The sequence below is a fragment of the Mus pahari genome, chromosome 7 (assembly GCF_900095145.1).
Source record: "Mus pahari chromosome 7, PAHARI_EIJ_v1.1, whole genome shotgun sequence".
In the NCBI taxonomy this organism is placed as follows: Eukaryota; Metazoa; Chordata; class Mammalia; order Rodentia; family Muridae; genus Mus; species Mus pahari.
Window position 1 is genome coordinate 7069162 of NC_034596.1, and position 19485 is coordinate 7088646.

Sequence of the window (19485 nt, forward strand, 5' to 3'; positions counted from 1 at the left end):
ATCAAGCACAAGGGCCACACTGTGGGTCCTGGACATAAAGCGCTTGCCCTGTGACCAAGAGGACCTGAGTATAGCACTCACTGGATAAAGACAGAGACAGCACACTCTTGGAGCCCCCGGGCTGAGAACTTGGACACATAGTCCCTGGATCTTACTGTGGCAAAGACCCTACCTCAAAAGCTAAGGTGAAGAGTGATTTTGAAAAACACTCAAGGTTAACTTACGGCCTCTGTATGCATGTATACACACAGGTTCATGCACATCTGTATGTGCATGCCCATGAACCTATATATACATGTACACACACACACACACACACACACACACACACACCTGACATACTGTACCGACTTTTGTCCCTAGGCTACGACCTATTTCCACTCCTTCCCAAATACCCTCAGGCTCCAAACACCCACACAGATTAATGTTCACCATGCCCTGCCTCAACTGCTCACCCGCAGCTTCCTCTCTTTGGGACTGATTGCCTCGACACTAGATTGGAGGCGCTTAGACCACACAGCCCATCACAGACATTCGCCTTCCAGACCATCACAATTCCACCCCCACCAGCTTTCTTCTATGACTGACGCTGCCCACAGTGGACCCCGAGAGCTGGTCTTCTCTGGGTACCCCCTCTTCACTAGTTTTCTGGGAGACTTGGACACCAAACCCAAGCACACACCAGACTTCCCAGGTTGTCTCTCCCCTTTCTCTTCCCTCCTCACAGCCACCTGTACTTGGCTAAATTGGTCAGGACCGGATTGTTTATTCAAAACCAAAGTCCACCGAAATGGGAATGAGCTTAGGAAGAAGCCCCACCAGTACCTTAAGAACAAATTTCTAAAGGCTCTGAAGTCAGAGCAGGAGCAGGGTACAGGGTATGACGTTGTCCCTATGCTTGGTGGTCTCCTGAAGAAAGTCAGTGCATGCTCACAGGATAGTAAGTCCACTATTGACCTACGACCCCCTGAGGGGAAAAAAGCACAAGTTCCTGGGGGAAGCCCCAGGTGGCGGCTGAACCAGCAGTGAGACCCCCATCAGATCCAGTCTTATCCACCTAGAAACGCGCTTGTATGGAAAAGCAAACAGGCCCGGGCCGTGCCCTTTGGACCTTTGGCAATTCTCCTTAAGCCAGCGCCTCCTATAAATGGAGCACTTTTCAAAGGGCCAGGCAGTCTCCTCAGTGCCTGCAGTAGATCAAGTACCTGCCTGAGCGCCGCCTCCGAAGACCCTGTAGAGCAAGCAGCAGGGGCTAGGCCCGTGGCCAGGCCACAGCCAGGAAGCCACCCCACCCATCCATCGGCCATGGGCCCACGAAAGCCTGCCCCGCGGGCGCCGCTGCTGCTGCTGTTCCTGCTGCTGTTCTTGGACACCAGCGTCTGGGCTCGTGAGTTAGAGTGGAAGCCTGGGAGAAGGCCAGCATGGGGACAGAGCACTGGGCTGTGCTACAGACCACCAGTTACATCCAGGGGTAGAAACTGGTGGCAGGCTGGCTATTAGGTAGCTTGGGTTGGTGAGAGAGAAGGCAGCCTCACGGGTCCTAGGGAAGGGGGTGATCTAGCAGGCTCCCCTGGGCTCCAGGTGAGGGCACTATAAGAGTAAGAAAGAAGGCTCCGGATAGCCCTAAAATAATTAAGGCTGTGAGGGCTCCCTCCTGTCAAGCCCTGGAACCCACTGGAAAACACGAGAAAGCCAAGGTTCTCCTTTTCTCTTACAGAAGATGAAGTCCTGGAAAACTTCAGCTTCAACTGTCCAAGTAAGGCATTTCTTCACTAGACGCCTTGGGTACTTCCCACCCTGACTCTCCTCTCCATCCGCCCTCCTCTGCACCCGTTCCTTCCACGTAGTACCCACTTGCTGGGATTAGAAAGCGCTGCTCAGACCCCTGCAAGTGAAGGTTTTCAGTCTCCGTGCACCCAGACTCCTCCAGCAAAGGAGCTCTGCTCTCTCTCTATTACCCTTCTGGTTTGTTCCACGGCTTGGTCCTGAGGTGGGGTAGCCATCAGACTGTGAGCACTGTAGAGAGACATTACTGTGCTGTTTATCACTGACTAATCACTGATTCAGAGTATGTGAGGATGAAGAAATGCCGACTTTAACCTTTGTGCAGATCCAGACCCCTCCACCCCTTCCTATTTACTCTACCCTAGGGGTCAGAGGATCAGGCTTTGCCGCAATACCCAGCTTCCTCCGCAGAGCGCTAGGGTTGGCCTCTCCTCTGATGGGGCAGCATCTCCATCTGGTGGCCATATGGCAGTACTACATCCGGGTTCCTAACCAAGTTATATTTTTCTCACAATCAAAAAATTCCTGTCATGGACAGTGGAATCTTCCAGAAGTTTCTTTTATCTGGAAGTCAACCAGATACCCTTAACAGCTAACTTTGTCTCCGGCACTTCATAGGTTCTAGTCACATGATAGCATTTTCAAACTGAGAGAACACTTAGCCCTGTCCCTTTGATAACTTAAATTTTCAAAGGGTCTTCACATGGATTTCCGCAGTTCCATTTAACCGATGCTTGGCCCTCCCTTTTGTGTACTCTAGACGATCTACTCAAGGAATCCCAAATGATTTAAACACCATACTCAGCCAAAACAGTGGCGATGTTAAATCTATAGACACAACTGATGTGTAGTGCAAAGTCAAGCACAAGTAACTTGTGCTCGATGGCCTTAATCGCCTGTGCCACAGTCCCACTCTGCCCAGCAGCGGCTGCCTTTGGAGAGCTGTTTCATCTTCAGGGCTGACGTATTTCCTCTTCACTTTAGAAGACGCAACTCGATTCAAACACCTCCGGAAGTACATGTACAACTATGAAGCTGAAAGTTCCAGCGGTGTCCAGGGCACAGCTGACTCCAGAAGTGCCACCAAGATCAACTGTAAGGTACGGAGGACAAGGGCTGGAGGAACCTGCAGCTGGAGCCCAGCCTTGTTCCACTGGGGGGGGGGGGCTCATAGAACCTTCTAGCACTGCCCAGCACCTCAACTGACAATACCCCACTTGAATGAAGAGACTTCCAAATTTCCAGCCAAGGTTTCCTCCCATGAGCTTCCAAAGCGTAATTGGAGGGCATGGTCTAGGAAGCCAGCAGGATTGGCATGTAGACCTGACCATGAGAGAGAGCCAGTGAGTACAGAAAAGAAGGTGGTCCTTGCAGGAGAACGCTGGGCATGCAGCATTTACGGTGTCAAGCATAATATGGAGAAACATTTAAATACCTGGTTTGTTCAAACGATATGCTGCTTCTCAAGAGACTTGCTAGACTCCTGTCTGTTCTCATAAAGCATAGCCAAGAGCTGCTATTGAGGTCTGTGTGGGGAAGAGAAATCCATTTGCTAAGTTATCCTCTTCTCTCTTGGTCCATGGTGCTGGTCTATAGAGTTAAACGCAGTGGGCATTGGCCACCTGTGGCCATTTAAGTTGGATAAATGCAACTTTTATTCTCGCTGGCCATTCTCACCGGCCAACACCCACCTGTGGCTCATGCTGCTGCGTTAGATCACACAACACAAACACAGGCTTCTCCATCTCGCTGGAATGTTCTTAAATAGTTCCAGAAAACAACCAAGGGTCCCACATAGGAAGCTCTCGTCAGGCCCATAGATAAAGTTTGGGGAAACGATGTCAGGAAAACATTCGCTTTTCCTGCTGGCTGTTTATTTTTGTTTGCTTTATTTTGTTTTCTTAAGTCTCACTCCACTCTGCATTTCTGCTAAGCAATCACCCCAAACTCTTTACATGTAAAGTGAGTACATTTAAAACCAACACAAGGACATTCTCCTTTCCATGCATAAGAGATGTAAACATAAACATCTTTAACATAGGAAGAAGAAAGAAAGCTAAGCCGAGACATGGGGGATCCATGAGATGTGTTTAGAACATGTGGTTCTGGTGACTCTGTGACCATATTCCCAAATACTTTTCCCTCCATGTCCTGATTGGAGACTGGGCTGCAGAAATATCTCCTACTCTAGATGGAGAACCTCAGTGTATTATTACTTTCTGTTCTCAGGTAGAGCTGGAGGTTCCCCAAATCTGTGGTTTCATCATGAGGACCAACCAGTGTACCCTTAAAGAGGTGTATGGCTTCAACCCTGAGGGCAAGGCCTTGATGAAGAAAACCAAGAACTCTGAAGAGTTTGCAACTGCCATGTCCAGGTAAGGTCTGGGTTTATGTCTTTTAAGTATCTGAGCTTTGTGAACGCTACATGAGTTGACCATGGTACATGCAAATATGCATGGGTCCGTGGGGATACAAGTGTGTGTGCTCATGTCAGGCGTACCTTTGAGCGCTAACATCTGTATTCAGTGCATATCACAGATCAGGATGCTGTGAAATTTCACGTCTATCTAAAACAGGGAAGTATTATTGACTCTCCTCTACTTAAGTTCCCTTGATTATCATTTAAATTGTTCTTCTAACAGATCTCCTGGTTGAAGCACTTTTGAGACTATAAAGCTGAGATGGTTTGTTTAAACAAGTGAGATCTTGTTTATAGAATCGAACGAGGAGGATGCCTGGGGGTCTTCAGGTGGATCAGGCAGCAGTTGCTGCTCTGAGATCATAAGGCTGTGTGGACCCCTGTGTGTTTGAGAGTGTGGCATCTATTCAATGCAGGACAAAGGGCCAGCGGTACCTTAGCAGTCTCCTACCCACTATGCAGCCACTGTGCACTGCAGACCAGTGTTGTCATTTACAGCTGACATCTCTCCCAACACATCAGTGACAGTGCAGTACAATAAGTATTTTCAACACCACCCTTGCCTTACACCACTTAGTTTAGGAAATCTTATGTGTATGGAATACAGGTAGATGCAGGGATGTTAACATGGTAGGAGGGGGAATACCTTCCTTTGCCTATTTTTAGATTTGCTAAATGTCAAAACCTAGTCCTTTCCCTGAGAAATAGGCAAAACATGCCCCTGTCTTCCGTCAGAACATCTTACTTAGAGACTTAGATGAGGGGAAAAGCTGTGGTGGGAGGAGAGAGTGGAAGTTACTCTGTGGTCCTTTCTCAGCTATAAACACAGGAGACCCCTCCTCCTGACCACAAGGACTTGCCGGGCTTGTGCTGCTGTGTCTAGAATATTCTGAGAGGTTTAGAGCTGTGGGAGATGGACCTGGTTCTCTTCCCCTGTCAACTTAACCAGAGCCTTGACAGCTCATGAAATCCCCAAGAGGAAAGCAGCCCCCAAGATCAAAGTTAACCTGAACTTCCATCTTGGCCTGAGAGTGGATGAAAGAGTGAACATCTGACAAATGTATGAAGAGCAGCTCAGATTCACTGGCAGTGGAGAAATGTAAATCACAGATTAGGAGAGGCTTTCTCACTCCACAGCCATTAAGCTACAGAAGTTGAGATGGTACTCATTGCTACAGGGAAGAATAGTATATTTTCATATACTAGTGGTAGAAAGCCACAGGGCAATACCGATATTTATATATCCGGTTGATAATATTTGTACTTTGACATAACAATTCTCATCTCTAGAACTCTGTCCCATCTACATAAAAGCAGTCATGTGTGAAAATAGATGTATGTGGGTGTTTATTTCAATATCATCTGAGTGACCACAAAAGAAATCCAGGAAGAGAGGGTGGCAGTGCTCTCCAGGTGCAATGCTTAAGGAACCGGATAGAACCAAAGAACAAAATGCTATGTAAAGTTTAGTAAAGACTCTAGTGGAGTTACATCAAGTGGTTCAGATGCTCCCAGAGTATAATTAAATAAGAAAATCAAAATCAAGATGAAGAAAGCACGCATAGTGCAGTGTCCTTTCTGTAAAACATGGCGAAGTCTGTGTTGTCATCCTCCCGCGTCTGTATGGAATTGTATGAACAGGTGCTTATGTTGAAGGACTCATAGAGATGCCCATAGAGACAGTGAGACTGGAGGAAGATGTGAGGAGCAGAGATGGGGTGGGGGATTAGCCCAGACAAAAAAATTTTAAAAGGCGAGGAAAAAAATCTTACCACTATTTGAAGACTTTGGGGGAATGTATAGGAAGGGGAACGTATGTATACAGAAAGAGGAGCTTCCCAAGTCCCCAGCTCCCTCTGTGGGCTCGCAGTGGAAGAATAAGAACCACAGAGGAGCTTACTAAGTCCTGGCTCCCCCTATGGGCTCGCAGTGGAAAAATGGCTTTTCTGTGAACATGTGACTCCTTTCTCCTGGGCAGGTACGAGCTCAAGCTGGCCATTCCTGAAGGGGAACAGATTGTCCTTTACCCTGACAAGGATGAACCTAAATATATCCTGAACATCAAGAGGGGCATCATCTCTGCTCTTCTGGCCCCCCCAGAGACAGCAGAGGACCAACAGGAGCTGTTCCTGGTGAGAATGTATAAGCATGACGATCGTGGACTTTTCAAAGTCCTCTTCACATGTCAGAGGCCAACCTCAGCTTACATAAAATACACTGCCTGTTGATGAGATGTATAGCAGTTACCTGGGGAACCCTAGATTGGTACAAGTACCAGGGGTCATAGTTCCCCATGTCCCCAGAGCTTACTGATAGACTTTCTTTAACATTTTGATGGGGTTGGGTCTAATTTTAAACCTTTTTCCTGGACTTTTGACTACTCCACCAGCTATGATTCAGGGTTTGTTTGTTTGTTTTCCTGTGCCCATATCATAACACAGGAAAGCCTTGTGTATGAATGCAATGCACTTCAAACACAAGAAAATTCCTGAGCTCTGCCTATGCTCTGAGCTCTCAACTCCACTATGTTTGGACTATAGAGACTCATTCTGCCTGGTCCTGCCCTTAGAACTGACCCTCGTGAGTCTGTCCCCCCCCAATATCAGCCAGCCAGGCTCAGCAATGCCACCCTCTGCCCGGGAGCATGGGGAGCAAAGGGAACCCCCTCACTCCATCTCCCTCCTGCCTCTACGCCCAGATGTCTTTCCGAGTCCCTCTCAAGCACCTGGTGGTGTTCTCCCACACTGAGGGTACCTAACCATATCTTGGGCTCCCACAGGATACTGTGTATGGAAACTGCTCAACTCAGGTTATCGTGAATTCAAGAAAGGGAGCCGTGCCCACAGAAATGTCCACAGAGAGAAACCTGCAGCGGTGTGATGGCTTCCAGCCCATCAGCACAAGTGTCAGCCCTCTCGCTCTCATCAAAGGCCTGGTGAGTCTCCCACCGTATCATCATACACACTCACCGACAGCCTTCTTAGGAAAATTCTGGAATGTTCTAGCTAGTAGGAATCTCCGAGAAGAGCCTGCCCAGCTTATCCACTACTTAGACTTCAGTGAGACCCTGAAATGAAGAGGACTGACAAGGCTGAAGGGCTCTTAGAAATTATCCCAGGACTGGATCTGGGTTCTGGACTCCAACCTCACAGCTTGGTCCTTCCTGCTCTCCTTCTGTCACAGCACCAACCATCGTCCTGGTAACCCTAAGATGATATAGCTGTCACTTCTCCTCCCTCTTGGGTCTGTCACTTAGGACAAGAGTTGGTTGTTCAGAGCGAGTACACTCTACGGAACTTATGAGGTCTATGTTCTTTCATTTCCCTCAGGCCATGAAGTGACCTGAATGTGTCTCAGCTTCCTGTTCCCCCATCCCAAGTAGAGCTAAAGCCCTCTATCTAGGTCCTGCCTACGCTACACGGGGTCCTATGGTGCATGTTCCCAGAGTTTGCCCAGTCCCTGCAACACATTGCAGGACATAAATCACAGGTTGTCTCAGTCTACATGAACTACTGAACAATTCCTGCCATCCTTGCCAATCTTCCTATACTTTGTCCTTGAAGCTAGAAAGAGATGGTCTGATGACCATGCCATGAGGGCCAGAGTTAGACAAGGCCAAGGCACTGACTTGGCATCTTTTCTTAGAGTCTACTCTGTGTTCATCCTTACTCTGGGTAGAACAGAGAGAGAGAGAGAGAGAGAGAGAGAGAGAGANAACAGAGAGAGAGAGAGAGAGAGAGAGAGAGAGAGACAGAGACAGAGACAGAGACAGAGACAGAGACAGACAGAGACAGACAGAGAGACAGAGAGACAGAGAGACAGAGGGACAGAGAGACAGAGACAGAGACAGAGACTGAGAAGAAAGGAAGAAACAAATGAGGGAATCAGATGAACTACGGGCAGCCTCCCCTCAAGACGCTTCCAGACTAACATGGCAACAAAGCTTATACATCTACCAGTAAGGGACATACTATAGTTGGTAAAAGAACTGAGCTATGCAGAGAAGCAGCCCTGGGCCTGACCAGGAAAGATCAAGCATCTCTCATTCTCCTATTGCACTGGGCTGAGTCATAGAAGATGTGGAAGAAAGCTGAAAAACTAAAAAGCTTTTATAAACGGAAGCTTCAAGGTGGACATGTGCATGGGAGATAATGCAGGATGCAGGGTACACGCTATACATGATGGACACTCCACTGGGATGGAGTTTCATCCCTGAGCATGCTGTCTTATGTCCTCTTGGCTAATGTCAGCTGTGGAGTTCTCTTCCTTTCACTAGTGCTGCAGACTTCTATCCTCTACTTCCTTGAAGACAATGCCCTATGGCAGAAGAGTCAGCTTGAAATCCCAGGGACTAATCAAAATGCTTTCCTCTGATCCTGTGCACAGGTCCACCCCTTGTCAACTCTTATCAGCAGCAGCCAATCTTGCCAGTACACCCTGGATCCCAAGAGAAAGCATGTGTCTGAAGCTGTCTGTGATGAGCAGCATCTTTTCCTGCCTTTCTCCTACAAGTAGGTTACCTGCTGCTTCCAATACCCATCATTTAATGGGGTGGTAGAGCAGTGCCCAGTTCCAGACTAGGATAGGCTTAGAGAAAGCTGTGGAAGGTACAAGGCAGAGGCTGTCATCTCTGTCCTGCTTTTAAGATCACAGGGAATTTGCCAGAAAGGTCTCAAGCAAGTGGAACAATTTGAGACCAACAAAAGGTATCTCAGACTCAGACCTTAAAGGCTTATAGATCCAGAAAAAAATGTGAATTGTTCATTGCATGATGCCCTAGTTTAAAAGAGCTTTGTGAAGGATTTGGGATTTTCCAACAGAGACTTATACATCCAAATCCATGTTAAAAACTGACATTCAATTAACATTTAGAGAATTGCTATGTCCATGAGACTGTGCTGTGGGAGTTAGGAAAAAGTTTTAAGGCTGGGCTATAGTCCCAACCCTTTGGGAATTCTAGATTGGCATAAAGTATAATAAAAGATAGTGTGAGCAGGAAGTGGCGGGCACCACCCATTGGAGGATCAAGATGTATAGATTTCAACATCCTTTGAAAGGTGGGCAGAATGGGGACAGCAGAATAGATGGAGACCTTTCAACTTGAAAAGAATAACATTATCTCAAGAACTGGTCACCCATGATGCAATGTACTTCCTGTGTTACCAGGAATAAGTATGGGATCATGACACGTGTTACACAGAAACTGAGTCTTGAAGACACACCTAAGATCAACACTCGCTTCTTCAGTGAAGGTAAGACTTTATGTCCCCTGGGTGCCATGAAATCTATTCACAGGGTGTCATTCATGGCTGAGCTCTTAGTGTGTTCCCCGTTAAATGTCCGCAGACCAATAAGTGATGTGGACTCTGGTGTTCTGGCCACTGGACTACAACTATCGAGAGAGCATTTCAGAGGATGTTAAAGGATTGTGAGACAAAGGAAAGGGGGGCAATATCCAACTGTCTGGTAGTTTATGAGTAAGAAACTAGAAGACGGGGTTGAATGTGATCACTCTGGTAGCACTGGCATCATACATTTATAAGACTCAGACCCATTCCAGATGATGTAGGGCCAGCAGCAAAGGAACTTCAGAGTCAGACCAGGCAGTAATCTAAGGTGTTGATCTTTAGAGCTAAAAAGTCTAACCCCAGGGCAGCAACGCTTTGTATATTGGTCTGTCAACACTTGGATTTGTGCATTATTTTATTGTTTTCTTGGTTGGTAGATCCTGTGAGTTCAGATGGTAGGGACACATGCTTATATGTCCATCCCACAGACTAGTGGTTCTCAACCCATGGTCCATTACTCCTTTGGGATCAAATGTCCCTTTCACAGAAGTCGCCTAAGACCCTCGGGAAACCCAGATGTTTACATTATGATTCATATCTAACAAAAATGCAGTTATTCTGTATAGCACAGGATGATCTGATACCAGATTCACACAAACTTGGATTCATCTCCAGGTTGACCTCACACTCCTAGAGAGTTCTTGGGTAAGAATTCTCAAAGTAATAGGACTAGAGAAATGGCTTATCAGTTAAGATCACATGTTGCTCTTCCAGAGGACCTGAGTTCAGTTCCTAGAACTCCCTCTGGATGGCTCACAAGTTCCTGAAACTCCAACTTAAAGGGATCTGACACCCTGTTTTGCCCTTTGTGGGTATCTGCATTTATGCACACAAATCCATACAGAGATACAGATAAATAAATAAATAATAAGGTTTTTTGGAAGAATTATCAAATTATGTTGCTCACTTATTTCCCGTCTCCTCTCTTTGAGTTATAGAACATTCCCCCTTCAAAAAGTCAGTGGTGAGTGAATGAAAACACCCAGCTCAGAGTCTGATGTCCAGTAAGAGTTGATGACATAGTCACTGCCTTTTCTTTTCCCCTCCGCTGATACCTCTGCCATTTCCAGTTTACAGTCCACAAAGACGTTGAGCTACATACAGAAGTAAACCTTCCTTGACACTTCTCTTCTTCCAGGTACCAACCGGGTGGGTCTGGCCTTTGAGAGCACCAAGTCCACGTCATCCCCAAAGCAGGCTGATGCTGTTTTGAAGGCCCTTCAAGAAATGAAAAAATTGTCCATCTCAGAGCAGAATGCTCAGCGAGCAAACCTCTTCAATAGACTGGTCACCGAGTTGAGAGGCCTCACTGGTGAAGAAATCACATCCCTCTTGCCACAGCTGATTGAAGTGTCCAGGTAGGTCTTTAAAGGTTACAAATCAAACTATCAAATGACCTGTGAAAGCCGCAGAACCTTTCGCCCAAGAATCTTGGAAACGATCTCATTGTTAACTCGCATAACCAGTTAATTGGCTAATACCTACTGCCGGATGATCCGCCATCTAAGTTGCTTAGAGTTTTGTAGGCAAGAGACACACAGCATGAAGGTATACATGCATCCGGATACTAACATACAAGAGCACTGTATAACCCTAACATTTTATGGGCATCTTCTAATTCCTAATTCCATTGTGAGCACCATAAGGATCTCCATTGAACCTTTAAGGCTAGCAGAAAGAGAACTCAGATAAACAGAACAATTTCTCCACTCGCTGTAACAGATAATACTTGTTCTATGTGCTAAGAAGCTTCACAGGAGGAACTGAGGCCAGGAATGGCCCGTGCTTATGCTGACAAGGCACAGTCTATGTTGCCACAAAAGGATAGTGATAACAGTACTCATTGGCTTCAGGTCTGGGGGTCCTTTGGCGTCCCTCCATGATGTTTCTGTAGTGGTAGCTTCCCTAGGGAAGACATCGTGGAGGAAGCCATCAGGATTACTGGACTCCAAGCTCTAGTGTGAAAGATGGTTAGCTCTGGGTAGTGGAGAAGGTTGTGTAAGTAGTCTCCTGGCAGGTCATATGCCAGGTGCTGAGGATACTGGATTTGTCGTGAGGGTCCTCTGTGCAACTCTCTCTCTATGTCTCTTCTCAGCCCCATCACTTTACAAGCCTTGGTTCAGTGTGGACAGCCACAGTGCTATACTCACATCCTCCAGTGGCTGAAAACTGAGAAGGCTCACCCCCTCCTGGTTGACATTGTTACCTACCTGATGGCTCTGATCCCAAATCCCTCAACACAGAGGCTGCAGGAAATCTTTAACACTGCCAGGGAGCAGCAGAGCCGAGCCACCCTATATGCACTGAGCCACGTGGTTAACAGGTGAGACTCCACCTTTCCGTGATCTATCTTACATCTCTTGTCCTGGGAGAAAAAAGAAGCCTCAAATCTCTGCTTCATGCTGGCACTTTCTCCACCTTTAAATCCTAGCACTTTCTCCCATTTTTCTATTGCTCGATTCGAGAGAGACAGCTTGAAATAAGAATTAGCAAACAGGAGTTTGGATTTTAAAAAGAAGGTTTAACTATCCCTCTTACTTATTTTAACTTGGTAGCTATTTTGATGTGGACCATTCAAGGAGCCCAGTTCTGCAGGATATTGCTGGTTACCTGATGAAACAGATTGACAATGAATGCACGGGCAATGAAGACCACACCTTCTTGATTCTGAGGGTATTCTTTCCGTATTTTGCATTATATACATCATTTCAAAAATGTCCATCCTGGAAAGCCCTAATTTCTGCACTGAGATGAGCTCTTGTTTCATTTCTTCAATGAAGGTCATTGGAAATATGGGCAGAACCATGGAACAAGTAATGCCAGCCCTCAAGTCCTCAGTCCTGAACTGTGTGAGAAGCACAAAACCATCTCTGCTGATTCAGAAAGCTGCCATCCAGGCCCTGAGGAAGATGGAACTGGGAGATGAGGTGAAGTTCACTGTGTGGCTCTAAAAGTGAAAGTTGATGCTGATCAACAAGATTCAGGAAGTGTAAAGACAACCCATTATCTGGTTCACCAGCTGGGTTTCCCAGTACCATCATCTATGTGTTAGTTTCAATAAACCCATTGACATCCTAGTACTTTGTGGACATGAAAGACACACTACGTTGAAGCTAATTCATGAGGTAGAACACATTTTATGTTGCTACATGCTACCCTACATTAAGACAAATTGCTCTTAAGTGGCAGGTCTACAAGCAAGTCACAAGTTGGTCATGATTTGTGTGCTGTAATGAGATTGAGCTCAGCACATATTCTATACAAATCTTCTGGGGACCTTTCCTTGGGCTGGTCACCCTGTGGGACACTGAAGAAGAATAGGTATCATCATTTGCAGCCACTTTAGAAAGAGATTAGACTTCTCATAAACATGTGCTGGCAGACATGCTAGCCAGCATCCAGCAGATATGCTCTGTCTTGACCAAAAGAAAGCCATCTCAATATTCTCTTCCAATGCAGGTCCGAACGATCCTTTTTGATACATTTGTAAATGGTGCCGCTCCCGTGGAGAAGAGACTGGCTGCCTATCTCTTGCTGATGAAGGGCCCTTCCTCATCAGATATTAACAAAATTGCCCAACTTCTCCAATGGGAACAGAGTGAACAGGTGAAGAACTTTGTGGCATCTCACATTGCCAACATCTTGAACTCAGAAGAACTGTATGTCCAAGAGTAAGTGAGAATCATTTTCCCCCATCAGCCACTGAGAATCCTGGGTTGGGATACCAGTTCCCCCATTCTGTCACTGCCTGTCTTCATGGACACTTAAAGTGATGTGCACAGACCTTGAACCAAAGTTTGGGGCCATATAACTCCATATACCTTAGTTGCCATTAGAAATTCATATGTGCTTGGGACATGAGGTAACAATAGACAAGTGACATAGGGTTCTGACTCAAAGTATATTTTTTCTTTTCATTCAGTCTGAAAATTTTGATCAAGAATGCTCTGGAGGATTCTCAATTTCCAACGATCATGGACTTCAGAAAATTTTCCCGAAACTATCAGATTTCTAAATCTGCTTCTCTCCCAATGTTCGACCCAGTCTCAGTCAAAATAGAAGGGAATCTTATATTTGATCCAAACAGTTACCTTCCCAAAGAAAGCATGCTGAAAACAACCCTCACAGTCTTCGGGCTTGCTTCACTTGATCTCTTTGAGGTATGTGTGACTGAAGGAGCTCAGTGTCCTTTGCCCATTCTGTACAATACCATCTGTCTCCACTAGGGGTCATCTGAAGCAGGAGTCCTTAGACTACATCGAGACAAAGTTATGTCTCAGAGCATTCCCTAGAACCCAAACCCTAGAAAAATGTCTCCACATGATTCCTCCCCCCATCAAACCCTGCATCTGATCCCAACTCTAAATCCTTAATTATTTATCCTTTCTGGTCCTTAGTGGTGTCTTCTAGGAGTCTAGTGAGATTTAAGTAAACAACTTCCTTCAAGTGTTTCTGCCATGTTCATCTGCTGCCTGTTTAATTACATGAGCTTAAATGGCTGGGATGGGGAGAGAGGAGCTGCCGTACAACCAAAAGTCTAATGGCATATTTCGCCTGGTTTTCTTTCTCAGGTTGGTTTAGAAGGAAAGGGGTTTGAGCCAACACTGGAAGCACTTTTTGGTAAGCAAGGATTCTTCCCAGACAGTGTCAACAAGGCTTTGTATTGGGTCAATGGTCGAGTTCCAGATGGTGTCTCCAAGGTCTTGGTGGACCACTTTGGCTATACTACAGGTGACAAGCATGAACAGGTATGTGTTTGTTAAATACCTTTTTTTTTTTAAGGGAAGCATTGGGTTTCATTGCCAGACCTTCATCTCTATGCCTAGAAGCAATTAAAGTTTTACCTGCCTGAAATGGTCACTGTGACTATATATTAGACACTTGGATGGGACTAAGAAAGGGCATCTTGGAAATTTAGTGGGAACAAGGTCCACTGGAGGCACTCCAGTGAATGATTAAGAGTGTGCCACATCAGACAAGAGTTTGGATGCACACCAAGCCATGCACCCTTGGCAAGGTTGCCTGATATTACATGTAACTGACCTGTTTCTAGATCAACGAGGTATTAATAGCAATCCATAGTTCACATCACCACTTAATGACTATATGAAATAAGTTACATGGTCCATGATATTATTACTGATTGTTCAATAAGCAGACAATTATAAATTTTATGCTAGTATTTTCATCATAATTAACAACTTGTCCTCACCTGTCACTCAGTGCATTGGCCAGTGAGAACAAAGTTCACCTTGAAGCTGGCAAGGAACTATTATTTTAAGGAGTAGAAACTAGATTGTACATGCTGGAGTTTCTTGTTGTTCTGATTGTGATTGGCACCATAAAAAAAAAAAAAAAAAAAAAAAAAAAAAAAACACTTGTTAGAAATGATGGTTCTTGGGCTTACCCAAGTTCTACTGAATCAGACCCCATTTTAACAAGACTACAGGGAACATAGGTGTATATTTAAGGCTTAGAAGTAGGGCCATAGCTTGTTTTCAAGTTAACTTGTGGTTAACTTCTGATTTCTGACCTCCACCAAAAGCTGATCCATTTGGGATCTTCTTCCTGATGCCTTATGTCAATTCTCAGAGTTGTTTGTTTGTGTCTAGTTGTGGATCTGTAGTCACATGTTTTTCATATTTCCATCTGATCTATATAATAGCCACCTTTTCTCAAGAAATCCCTAGCACTCATTCCTAGAAAAGGGATAGTGCACTAAGCAAGGGAGGGGAACAGAGAACATTCTAACTTAAGGATCCCAAGGGATCCTAGCGTCCTGGAGAACAGGAGTTCTCCTACTTATCCTTCAAGTCAAGCATCGCTTTGAAAACACTCCTATCCCTGAAAAGTGCTTGTGACTCTCCATCTCTGTTTAGAAGAGGTCTCCTTCACTAAAAGGTGGAGCTCAGTTCTTATACCCGTCCTGTATTTTGACCACACTTGTAGTGAAGTCATGAGTTTGAGTAGGTAGACTGGCCTGAGGAATCTGTAAGTGTTGGGAGAACTGGTATCTCATTCGATATTTTGTTACTAAAATCCTAGGACATGGTGAATGGAATCATGCCCATTGTGGACAAATTGATCAAAGATCTGAAATCTAAAGAAATTCCTGAAGCCAGGGCCTATCTCCGCATCCTAGGAAAAGAGCTAAGCTTTGTCAAGCTCCAAGACCTCCAAGTCCTAGGGAAGCTGCTGCTGAATGGTGCGCAAACTTTGCAGGGAATCCCCCAGATGGTAAGTGACCCGGGTCTTGCCAGAGCTCTTGTCTTAGATCCACCAGCCTCACAAACCTGAGAACATTTTTAGATAACCTTCAAAACACAAGTTTGCCCCGAATATCAGTAAAGAGGACATTTGAGGGCTAAGAAGGGCACTCAATCAACCAAGTTTGACCTGATTGGAAGACTGACCTGACTTCTGACCCCAGAAACTACATTGAAAAGGCATATGGTGGTGGCATACGCTGATAATTTAAGCACTGGGAAGGCAGACACAGGCAGATCCCTTGGACTTAATGGCAGACCGGCATAGCCAAACCAGCAAGCTCCAAGTCAAAGTGAGGGACACGGTATCCAAAACCAAAGATGAACAGTATTCTGAGGAATGACATCAGTGGTTAATATGGGCTACACACACATAGATATGCATGCACTTACATGCATGTACATGGACACCGACATACATACGCACACACGTAAATATGCATATACATGTACACACTGTCTTAAAAGGTAAAGTGGCTGGGGAGATAGCTCAGTGGGTAAAGCGGTTGCTATATAAGCATGAGGGCCTGACGCTGAATCTCCAACACCCGAGTAAATGCCAGGCACAGACATTCCCATAATGGTCCAAGTGCTGAGGTAAGAGGCAGGCAGATTCTGGGAGCTCATTGGTCAGCTAGCCTGGCCAAAACAGGGAAGCTTCAGTGAGAGACCTTGCCAAAGAACAGAGAATGGTAAAGAAAACCACCTACATTAACTTCTGGCCTCACAGTTAAATGCATAAGTACGCATAAGGGCACATGTGCACACACACACACACACACACACACACACACACACACACACCCTATATGCATAAAACTCTACTTAAGAAGATAATAATGATTCTTATTATCTAAAAACCTGGTACCACTTGGAAACAAAGCCATCATAATAGTTGTATCTTCCAAGCATATTAGTTTGATCTTTTATTTTTATTAGAAAACAGTTTTCAGCATACCTTCCTCCACCTAGGCTGGCAGCTTTTGCAAATATTGAAATGATACAATTATTATAAAATAAAGTTTTTAGCGAACTGTAACCCACTATTGACATTTGTGTTATATCTACATTATATAAGTTCATCATAAAAAGGGGGGAAAGATACAAATGTGTTCCCTATGATTAGATAAATAATCATGTTTGCTTTAAGAACAGAAGTCTTAAGAGCTGGGAGTGTAACTCAGCGACACAGAGGTCACCTAGCATTGAAAAACCTGGGTTCCACCTCATGCATTTTGAAAGGAAGAAAGAAAACGAACACAAGTCTCAAGTTCTTTTGTGGAAATATTATATAAAATAAAGCAAGATTTGATGTATATTAACACAGACATTGCCTCACAGCCACTAACTTTCCCAAAGTTGACTTTACCATAATATAATACACTTCTGGTAAAAATCTCATTTGCAATCAAATTTTTACAAGAGGAGAATAATGTCATACATCATACTTAAAGTTCATAAAGCTGTGAGGTTCAGCTAGGGACCTCTAAATCAGCAGTTTAAAATGACGTGACATTCAAGCCAGAGAAACTGCTTATGCCTGATGTGTTGACACCAGTAACCATGAACTTACATTCAGCAGATCCTCCAAATAATTAAAATGTTCTAGCTCCCCTCTTTCTAAATAAAGAGGCATTACTGTGTGGCATTTAAGAGACCACATTTAACACCACTCACCCACATCCACCTTACTGTAGACTGTTGTCTCTTGTTGGATTTTCAGGTTGCACAGGCCATCAGAGAAGGGTCAAAGAATGACTTGTTTCTCCACTACATCTTCATGGAGAATGCCTTTGAGCTCCCGACTGGAGCAGGGTTACAGCTGCAAGTGTCCTCGTCTGGAGTCTTCACCCCCGGGATCAAGGCTGGTGTAAGACTGGAATTAGCCAATGTAAGACTCTGCATTCGTTTCAATCAGATCAGTGACTGTCTCTTTTCCTTCAGGGTGGGATTCTTGGACACATGTGTAAGACATGCTCCACTTCAAGGCAAAGGGCATCACAACTGCAATCTTCTTGCTAATTTTTATGAGGAATTTTAGTCTTCTACCAGCACATATCATCTCTCGGCATCTCTACTTGAGATGCCGTAATGGAAAGGGAAACCAGCTGTTCTCTCAATGAATGAAGACCCTAGTTATCTTTATATCCGATAGTGCTTAAAGTTAGTTCAGGCTCTTCCTAGTCCTAGGAAATGCACCCTAGCTCTGGGGAAAATGAATGTTCCAGCTTTTCTTCCTAAAAGCACAGTTGTGGTCCCTGTGGTAAGAATTAGCCAGGGTTCAGAAAGAGGGGTTGAGCTGTCTGCCAGGGCGCCAAGGCACTGCATAAAACTGAACTTGTCACCTTCTGACTTCCAGATACAGGCAGAGCTAGTGGCAAAGCCCTCTGCGTCCTTGGAGTTTGTGACAAATATGGGCACCATCATCCCAGACTTCGCTAAGAGCGGTGTCCAGATGAACACCAACTTCTTCCATGAGTCGGGCCTGGAGGCTCGAGTGGCCCTGAAGGCTGGGCAGCTGAAGGTCATCATTCCTTCTCCAAAGAGGGCAGTCAAGCTGTTCAGTGGCAGGTAATTCTGTCACCAAGGTCTAGCAGGCCTGTTTGAAAGGAAGAATTGGGTGTGTTTCTGTAGGAGTTAGCCAGGATAGACAACAATTGGGTACCACAAGTTCCCAGGAAATGGGAGAAGATTGCTCTTGACTCTACTTTACACACCTCACTAAAGGTTTTTATGCCTCTCTTCATCACACTTAGCCTCTGCTGGTTAGTCAGTAGCTATGTGGCTATGGAGTTCTGTTTAATCTCATAATCACATGATTATGGGATCCAGCCTTACATTAAGAGTTCCACTTTGAATGGTATCCTCAACACATTCGTTTCCTTGCTTGGAAATAACACTTAATTGCCTAGTTTGTATCAATCCTGTTGATGGAGATGCACAAGGGCCCTGATCCTCTAGATTCTAATTCTACACGGAAGGCATGCACTTAAGGAAATGACAGTAATGAGTCACGGACTGGCCGAGAGGAAGGGCAGTATACTGTGAAATCAAAGATCACGAAGCCTTTGGAAGTCAGAACGCTTTCTGAAAGCCTATGGCAGAGTTCCTCTAGCAAAGGAGAAAGGAGTGGGTGTCCATGCAAGGAGCATGCAAGTCCATTTGTAATGGACTCAGAGATAAAGAAAGTGGCTCAAAGAGGTAAGCCGAGCTGGGTTAGTAAAGAACACAGGAAGTACATGGAAGCTGTAGTGGGAAAGGGTAGTCCATTTGGACCATGATTAGCCTGCTAAGTCCCTGGAAAGAGTGTAGACTCTTCTCAAGCCAAAGGAGTTGAGGACTATAATTAGGATGAGCTAGTGTCTCTGGCGAGCAAAAACGGTCAAAGGGAAATAGGACTGGAGAGCTGTTAGAAGTTAGGACTGAAAGGAGTCAGGGGTTTGTGTTAGATGAGCAGTTGTGGGGCAAAGAGAAGCTAAGCTCTAGAAATTGTGAGGAAGTAGAAAACTGAGTGTTTGACAATTCCAGAAAGAATGGGCTATGGGGTAAAGAGAAAGAAGAGAGGGGAGTGATGGGGCCTTCATTGAAATAGGAAACAGAGACAGAGGGAGAGAGAGGAGAGGAGGGAGACAGGGAAAGGGAAAAAAGAGAAGGGGAGAGGAGAGGA

The 19485-nt window shown here is 45.2% G+C and overlaps 1 protein-coding gene across 1 annotated transcript in view; it reads left to right on the top strand.

The window, feature by feature from the left end:
* The first annotated feature begins 1184 nt into the window (after positions 1 to 1184).
* Positions 1185 to 19485, top strand: part of Apob (apolipoprotein B) — a 37965-nt gene continuing 19664 nt past the window's right edge. The window contains exons 1-18 of the mRNA XM_021202293.2: positions 1185 to 1387; positions 1718 to 1756; positions 2770 to 2885; positions 4015 to 4160; positions 6183 to 6336; positions 6984 to 7139; positions 8591 to 8715; positions 9371 to 9456; positions 10691 to 10910; positions 11648 to 11875; positions 12108 to 12225; positions 12333 to 12479; positions 13012 to 13223; positions 13475 to 13712; positions 14124 to 14300; positions 15598 to 15789; positions 17542 to 17709; positions 18178 to 18389. Of these exons, the coding sequence (XP_021057952.1) occupies positions 1306 to 1387; positions 1718 to 1756; positions 2770 to 2885; positions 4015 to 4160; positions 6183 to 6336; positions 6984 to 7139; positions 8591 to 8715; positions 9371 to 9456; positions 10691 to 10910; positions 11648 to 11875; positions 12108 to 12225; positions 12333 to 12479; positions 13012 to 13223; positions 13475 to 13712; positions 14124 to 14300; positions 15598 to 15789; positions 17542 to 17709; positions 18178 to 18389 (2816 nt within the window). The 5' untranslated portion in view covers positions 1185 to 1305. The remainder of the gene's footprint in view (positions 1388 to 1717; positions 1757 to 2769; positions 2886 to 4014; positions 4161 to 6182; positions 6337 to 6983; positions 7140 to 8590; positions 8716 to 9370; positions 9457 to 10690; positions 10911 to 11647; positions 11876 to 12107; positions 12226 to 12332; positions 12480 to 13011; positions 13224 to 13474; positions 13713 to 14123; positions 14301 to 15597; positions 15790 to 17541; positions 17710 to 18177; positions 18390 to 19485) is intronic.